General features: G+C 40.6%; 1 protein-coding gene across 1 annotated transcript; it reads left to right on the top strand.

The window, feature by feature from the left end:
* The first annotated feature begins 224 nt into the window (after positions 1-224).
* Positions 225-6,628, top strand: NUDT9 (nudix (nucleoside diphosphate linked moiety X)-type motif 9). The gene is made up of 7 exons (XM_009865442.1): positions 225-448; positions 1,881-1,976; positions 2,751-2,837; positions 3,953-4,064; positions 4,483-4,629; positions 4,868-4,952; positions 6,267-6,628. Exons 1-7 carry the CDS (start codon positions 261-263, stop codon positions 6,440-6,442), a joined length of 891 nt encoding a protein of 296 aa, XP_009863744.1. The 5' UTR covers positions 225-260; the 3' UTR covers positions 6,443-6,628.
* The last annotated feature ends 1,682 nt before the right edge of the window (positions 6,629-8,310 follow it).

Here is an 8,310-nt window from a genome sequence, read left to right as displayed (position 1 = left end):
TTTCTGCCTCAAAAAACTCAAGGCAAATTTCAGAATTTGTTGGTCCAGATGTACATTTGCATTATGTCTAAAAGAAGCAATAATATATTAGAGAGCTGTTTTGTGGAAAGAGCCTAGTCTGTTCTGCTTGCCATTATGTGCTGTGCAGATCTGGGGTTAAATAACAGTGTTGAATCCTAATGAATGAGGTGCTTTTTTTCTATTGTTTTTCTTTCAGTAACTGGTCTGCAAACTGCTGGTCCCATCTTCATCCTATTAACATGTTCAACAATGTTAAGTTCTACCACAGCAAAGCTCTCACCTCCCCATATCCAGGATCACACGTTGAGCGTAGCCAAGTTCCTGAAGATAAAGTGGGCTGGCTGACTGAGTGGAAAGATTATAATCCTGTGGAGTACACTGCAACATCTGTTTTGGCTGGACCCAGTTGGGCAGATCCCCAGATCAAGTGAGTGGAAATTGTGGCTTTTTTCTCCTGTGAACATGGAAGCAGGAAATGGTGATCAGCTGAGTGAGTAAGATCATCAGCTGAAGTGACATGTGATACTACAGTGATGTGTAAAAGTCAAAACCTAGAAAAATAGTGATTAAAGAACTGAATTATTTGGGTTAGCTGTGAAGGTCTTTGAGAAAAATTTTACTGAGCTGGTGATTGAAATAAGACCAGTGTTAACTGGAATAATGGACAGCTGTTGGTGCTGTGCTGTGCTGCTTCTCTGTGTTGTGAGCTAAGTTAGAAATGCCCTCACTCTTTAAGAATTCCTAGAATCATGGAATCATTGAGGTTGGAAAAGACCCTTGGGATCATTGAGTCCAACCATTAGCCTTACTCTACAAAGCTCACCCCTAAACCATATCCCCCAACACCACATCTAAACAACCCTTAAACACATCCAGGGATGGTGACTCAACCACCTTTTTGAACAGCCTATTCCAATGTCTGACTACTCTTTTCTGTGGAAAAAATGTTTCCTAATGTCCAGTCTAAACCTACCATGTTGTAGTTTGAAGCAATTTGGCTTGTTTGTTCATGGATTGAGTGCAAGATGAGAAGAGAATTAAAGTAGGATTGTAGTTCTTGAGTGCTCTGACTCAGGAAATGTGACAGTTTGAATGTATGACTTTTTTTTTTTTTTGTGAATATGTGTATTCATTTTTTATTGATTCTATGAATATATTCTCTGAAGGAATGCTGTATACATCTTGGCTGGAAAAGTAGATTCGTGCATCTAGTGTATCTTGTGATAATGTGAAATGGTGATTCCTGTGTATGCCCATCTGCATAGAAAGATAAGAATATAATGGCACTTGAGGTTTCAGCCATACCTACCTTGTTTCCCAGTGTGCAGATGTGCTTCTGTTTGTTCTTAATTTGGCTAATATTCTGCTGACTGCAAAGCATGTTACTTCTCAGGCTCCTTAGGGCTGCTGATGCTCTGCCGAGGCATAGTTAGGAAAGTGTCAGGTAACCTTTTGGTAGGTGTTGGTAATAATTGAAAATGCAGAGTAAGTTTTTACGTATTAGTGTAACTTCCCAAACTAATTATGTGTGGAAGAAGCTAGTCAGTATTTTGAAAGCTGTGATGGCTTGAGAGGAAGTGCTTTTGGGAAAGGAAGTAAGACTTCTGTAGGCTGCTTCTCTGCCAATTTTCAGAGGTGATTAGTATTATTCTAGTAAGTTTAGCATTAAGCTAACTTTGAAAATTGGTGATTATTAGGTTGTAACACTGATAAATCATATCTAACAAAAATTTCTGTTATTTTTTCAATTAGCAAAATCTTGTTTGTTTTTATCAATGAATAATGTTCTTCTATGTGAGGACAGAGGGGTTCTTTCCATTTTATAACTTATCTTTGTTAAATTACTCTTTTCCACACAGTGATAAAGGCTTTTCTCCCAAATTCAATGAGAAAGATGGAGAAGTGGAGAGGAAGAGTCTGAATGGCTTGTATGTAGTTGAAAATGGGAGGCCCCGGTAAGGGAAACTTTCTTGTTTGCATGTTCATTTCAGCGGTGTAGTTTCAGAGCTCTTACAGGTCTCTCAGTTTTGATGCATGATACCTGCTAGAATAAAATCAAGATCATCTCTCCTAGAGACAGGAAAACTGATACCTCAGGGCCAGAGGTATCAGTCTGAAAGATGATTGTGGTAGAGGCACTAACAGGCCAGTACTACCACAACAGAGGGTTGTGGTGACACTGGAATTAGAGGAGGTCTGACACCATTAATCATAGGGTTTGTCGAATTAATTGTTTCCGAGGTTTGACAACGTGTTGGGCTCCAAAGCTTTTGTACCACTTGTGTGCTGTGGTGGAGGGAAAAGAGTATTTCCTTCCACTGACAAATCCTGGCATAGCACAGGTGAATAATCTCAACTAAAAAATAGTTTATTTTCTTTATGGCATTCGTATGTAATTCAACACTCTGTGCATTTATAGTCTTGGAAACTAGATTCCATTTTCAGACAAGGTTGTCTGCACAGTGAGAGTAACACTTGATCAGGAGTATCTCAAGACATAAGATCTGGGATCCTTTTCCTGCACTGTCAAACACAAAGAAGTTGATGAAGAGGAAAACCAAACTTTGTCTCTCTTGTTCTTTAAAGAATATGGTGGCACTAAATGTACGTTGCCATCCTTTAATTTGTTGTTATTTAAGCTTCTTTAAAGCTGCTTTTTCAGAATACTCTGAGCATATATTGAATGTGGGGAAGTAAATATGTTTAATGCACTATGCTGCTTATTTCAGAAATCCAGCGGGGAGGACTGGCCTCTCAGGCAGAGGATTGTTGGGGCGCTGGGGACCAAACCATGCTGCTGATCCTGTTGTAACAAGGTAAGGGACAGGTGACTGAAAGGTGCCTTGCAGTGGAGTGAAAACGCATGCATTTTACTTCTTCTGTGCATCTCTGGACAGACTGTTACTTTTTGCGAGTCTTTTGTGTGTGTTCCTCTATGTGTAAACCCATTCACATATGGGTATGCAAATGGAAAGATATATAGACATGTGGAACACAAATTTTGTAATTTTTTAGTCTTTGTCTCCAGAAAAGCGTAAGGTCTCCGCGCTCATGAGAAGCACTTGCTTCTGGAATGCTGAGAAAGCAGGTTTTGGAAAAACACCCAGAAAGTGTAATTCAATAGAAATATATTATACAAATAATCTTCAGTAACAGATGTAAAAACTGAAAGGATTGCATGATACTTTGATACTGTATATGTCAAAAGGCCTTCAATAAGGCATGTTGAATTGCAGGAATAGATTTCCCTGTCAAATGACTCAACTGACAAAAACAGCGGTGTGCCTGCTTTTACTCAGAAAGAAATACTAACTTGGCCTAGTGTATTACAGGAGGAGGTGAAGTCAGGGTATGCTCTGTTTTAATGGTGCTTTTGCTAACAGGATCTGTGTGTACAAGCTATTTTGCACAAAAAATTTGCATTCAGAAAAGACTGCATAGGTAACAAGAGTGCAAGCTAGGAAGTGACACTGGAGATAGAACTGTTGTGAAAATGGTGGGTGCTTGTGGCCTTGTGCTGAGTGAGCAGTTCCGAGGCATTGCAGCCTGCATGTACGTTCTGTTCCAAAAGAAGGCATCCTTATCATCTCGTTATGGATAGGAACTTGTGCCTATCCATAGTGAGCCCGTCATATCCAGCGAGCACTGCACTTGATAGGACGTGCTGGATGTAGCTGCTAAAGCAGCTGCTGCTGTCAGCTTGACTACTGAAATGTGGTTCTTGGGCAGTTTCTATGCTTTTGGCTGAGGAAAACACACTTGGTAGATGTGTGTGAAAAAATGGTATTTTGGTCTTGGTGACAGTCTTGCCAGACAGCATCCGTTGGTCTGTGTCCCCTCCCCGGAACTGTTCTTTCTCTGTTTTGTTGGCCTCTCCCAGGCCCTCATGTCAAGAAGTGGCAAAGCATGTTCTTGTTATCGTTTGCTGCAGGTGGAAGAGGGATGGAAGTGGCAATAAAGTTGCTCATCCAGTTACTGGCAAAAACATCTTGCAGTTCATAGCTATCAAGAGAAGAGACTGTGGGGAGTGGGCCATTCCAGGGGTAAGAGCAGAGCTCCAGAGACAGTAGACATTTCCCCACCGGTAAGGGCACGAGGCGATTACTGGCATGTGTGTGATAAAAGCATGCTTTCTGATGAACGACCTTATGTGGCAGAGGTGAGGAGAAATGTTCCTGAAACTAGCTTTGCCCAAGCATCAGCTAGTATGCCTTCTGCTGTTTCTGTGTGGCAAGGCACTATTCATCTTTAATTCTGACCCTATCTTTTGCTTACTGCAGGCAGAATTTAATTTGTTGCAGGTTTTGAAGGATGTGTGTGCTTTCTCTTTGCAACTAAGTGTAAAGTTCCTGCCATGTCCAGAATATGATGCAGGCGGATTAAGAGCCAGTCAAAGGAGTGTAAATCAAGTAGAATCTGAGAGATAATCATCTTTTTATTTTCTTTTGTGCCCCCTGTAAGGGGATGGTGGACCCAGGGGAGAAGATCAGTGCTACCCTGAAGCGAGAATTTGAGGAGGAGGCCCTGAATTACTTGCAGAAATCGCCTGAGGAGAAAGCAAAATTGGAGGAGCAGCTCCACAAGCTTTTCAGCCAGGAACACTTTGTGGTGAGCTCCATGTCTCTTGTGATAGCCTTTTGAGCTATGCATGTGATTCACAGCTGTATGGAACCTGAAAAAGTGTAGCTGAAATGAAAATAAGCTGTGATGCTCAAGTTGTCATAACATAGGAAATGGAAGGGACTTTTGAAAAGGGCAAATGTATTGGAGAGAAAGAAAAAAAATCTTATTGATTCCACCATTTGTGTTATGACACAGCTTGTTTCACTTTTTTGGGGTACCCTAGGTGTACAGAGGATATGTGGATGACCCTCGTAACACTGATAATGCCTGGATGGAGACGGAGGCTGTGAACTATCATGATGAAACTGGTGAGTATCTCCACATGTGCTCTTAGTTACATTTTATTGTTTTGGTGTGAATTTGGGAGGTATGTTGGTCTGAGCTTGGCAATGAAATTGGGGGAGCATGCAAGTATTGGACTAAAACCAATGATCGTGAGGATCTCATGTCTTCTAAGATGTTCAGCCACGACAACTGATTGTAGCTTATCCTTGGTTTCTGTCAGTCTTGAAATAAGGAATATATGGACTTTGCCTGATTTGTTAGCTATTTCTAAACTATGGACCATGTGCCTCCATAAGGAGATTGAACATTGGACAAGCATTCCTTCTTGTCACTGTATTTGTCTGGAGTTGGTTTAATTTCCCTTTTTAATGAGTCTGGGATGAAGGAATAGCCCGTTTCTGTAGTTATTTTTCCTTTAGTAGCTAAAGCGTCCTTCAGGAGCATTGCCTCTGGCCGCTGGCAGATTTTCACGGCATTTAATACTTTGGTGTTGTAGTTGCTCTGAGACCTTTCACTTTGGCAGAATAATTGCTGTACCTTATTTTTCTTCTGTAAATGAGTAGTTATGGGCCTACATTGCTAATCCTTAGATTGCTCTGCTATCTTGGAATCTCATCTCTCAACTTTTAAGATAAATCAGTCTAGTTAGATGAACAAGTCAGAGACTTTGTATGATGATATTTCCACTGTGTTTTAGGAAATAGATACCAATGGTGAGGTTTCACATGTCACTGGTTCTTGATTTACCAGCCGCCAGAAGCAGTGAAGATACTGTTCCTTTGGTCTTTGTTTCTGATACACATAGTTTTAAAAGGATTTGTTGGTTGTAGTCTGTGAAATCCTGAGACTTTTTTTGCAGAGTAAGGAGAGCAATTCAGAAGCCTTTCTGCATCCCTCCTTAAGTACTATTTTTCATTTCGAGACCTTTAATAAATTTTAATTATTCTGATCTTCCATAAGCATCTATAAGTTTCAGAATTCAATTTTTCCTGTAGAATAGTACCTGTGAAAGGAAGCAGTCACATGCTAGCCAATCAAACACAAATCAAGGCAGAGAGATTGACTAAACTTGCAGCAGTGAGCACATGTCATAATGGTTTCTAGTACCTTGTCATGCTGATGATGGGACCCTAGGAGTGGTGACAAGGATTTAACACCACCTCTGTCACTCAGATTTGCTTTCAAATTGTGCAAGTGTGAAAAAGGTTTCTGGCACAGAATCAATGAATAATTGAGTTCTCTCTAAGAAGCAGGTGAAGGTTGCCTGTGAAAGGGTGGAGCTGATCAGATATGAAGAAAAGGCTGTGAGCATGTCCTAACTCTTCTTTTGTAAACAGGTGAGACAATGGATAATTTGCCTCTGGAAGCAGGCGATGATGCTGGAGTTGTGAAGTGGGTTGACATCAGTGAGAAGCTTCAGCTGTACGCAAGTCATAGCTACTTCATTAAGCTTGTGACTGAGAAATGGGGAGCCCACTGGAGTGAGGACCCTGGTCCTGAGTGCCATGAGTGATGTAAATGAAGAATCAATGGACACCAAGGGGAGAATGTGTTTTCCAGCTTTGGAAGAGATGGCATTCTCCTTTTCAGTGGAAATTCAGTGAAAACTCTGGAATTCAGCTGGCGAAAACACTTAACAGGGTTAAATAGAGGCTGTTTCAGAGACTTCGGATTGCTTCTTTTGCTTTGTGAGCTAGTGTGAAATGAGATGAATGTGGATCTGATACCTTCTTTTGCTTTCTTGTCTTTGTTACTTCCAGCCATTTCATAATATCTGCAGATTTGTGTGACAACACTGAGATCCTGACTGGTTGCAGTTCAGAGGCTGTTCGCTTTGGCTCTATATTTTTGCACTGATTTCTTTTTAAGAGTATGAATTGTTAAGGGATATGAGACTTTTAGGATGGTACTCAAATAATAAATTAAATGCTCCCTAAAACTGTAAACTTTCTTTTCTGAGTCGTTTCACCTAACATGTCTTTTCAATCATTTTCTGTTTTGAGACATTTCCACATTTAATTGCTTTCTAGTTTACAGTATGAATAGTATTCACATCTGAATGTCTGACAGGGACTAAGATAACTCTTGAAGGATGTAACTTGACTGATTCTGGGAGCTGGATTTTGAGATTCCTCTCTTCCCACTGCTTATGGCAGTACAGCTGTTGGGGTGACTGTGACATGAACAAGATCATTAAGAGCTGCCTTAAAGTATGATCTTGTAAATTGTGGGGATTTTACAGCTTAGGTAATATAACTTGTCAGGAGGCTCATGTGGGCCTTCTGTGGCATTTATGCTGATAACAAGAGCTTCACAGCTGTTGCTGACATTTCTCCCTGTGTTTTTAATGAAGGGATAATTCATAGAATCATAGAATGGCCTAAGTTGGAAGGGACCTTAGAGATCATCTAATCCAACCTCCCTGTCATGGGCAGGGATGCCTCTCAACTAGATCAGGCTGTTCAAGGCTCTGTTTTCGGTTATGATGTGTGCTTGGTCCTTCTGTTCGGTGGTTATTTCAGTAGAAAAGACTGAACTGGTAAATAAGTTTAATGCATCTATCTGGGGAAAATCTTGTAGGGTATCAGCATTATGCTGGATCTGTTTGAAACCATTGACATCAACAGCTCATCTCCGTGCTTTTTTCTGGGGACATGTCTGAGGGCATAAAGCATAATACATACTTGTTGGATCACACATGCACTTGCAGCTTAGTTAAGGATGTGAGATGAACTGTGAATTTGTTACAAAATGTCCTGTTTGCCTGTTGTGAATGCAGGAGAGTAGCACAGGGATGAAAGAGCAGGAAGAAGAAAACATGCTTTTTATAGTATTTTCAACATTGGCATGTTTGTGTAGTTATTTGTTGACTAGTTGGAAAGACTGTCCTCATCCTCGATGAAAATAACAGTGACTGTAAAAAAAAAAAACAACCAACCCAACAAGATATCCAAATAAAACTCCAAACCAGAGAGAAATAAAAATATGCTTCAGCTGTATTTGGGAAATGTGCTGAAATGTTAATCAGTTCTTTGCCTGTTGAGTACACGCAAGGCCATTGAGAAGAAGAACATATGCAGTGTTTATAACATAAGGGTGGCTTTTTGGGGCAGCACTCATGCAAAGCTCATCAGTGTTCTGCCACAAAATGTAAAATTACAAGCCCGCACCTGCTGGCATGCACTGGTGTGCCAGAATCCACAGGCAAGGTGATCACCTGTATTTCCTTCTTTTTGGAACCTTCCATGTGGCTGTGCAGGAAGACTGAAAATTAAATAATACAAACACAGCTGGTATCAGTACAGCACTGGACTAATCTCCTTTCCAAAGGAGATTCAGATGACCAAGTCAATGAAAAGAGATAAGCCAGCTGGCCTTTGG

The sequence above is a fragment of the Apaloderma vittatum genome, unplaced genomic scaffold (assembly GCF_000703405.1).
Source record: "Apaloderma vittatum isolate BGI_N311 unplaced genomic scaffold, ASM70340v1 scaffold19352, whole genome shotgun sequence".
NCBI classification, from domain to species: domain Eukaryota; kingdom Metazoa; phylum Chordata; class Aves; order Trogoniformes; family Trogonidae; genus Apaloderma; species Apaloderma vittatum.
Note: the sequence above shows the minus strand (reverse complement) of the source record. Positions and strands in the feature narration are given on the sequence as shown.

What these genes read in the sequence shown, in the direction of transcription:
- NUDT9 (XM_009865442.1), top strand. Translation starts at nt 261, where the DNA reads ATGTTCAACAATGTTAAGTTCTACCACAGCAAAGCTCTCACCTCCCCA. An exon ending in TGGGCAGATCCCCAGATCAA is followed by an intron (nt 449 to 1,880) that starts GTGAGTGGAAAT and finishes TTTTCCACACAG; the next exon opens with TGATAAAGGCTTTTCTCCCA. An exon ending in GCTGATCCTGTTGTAACAAG is followed by an intron (nt 2,838 to 3,952) that starts GTAAGGGACAGG and finishes CGTTTGCTGCAG; the next exon opens with GTGGAAGAGGGATGGAAGTG.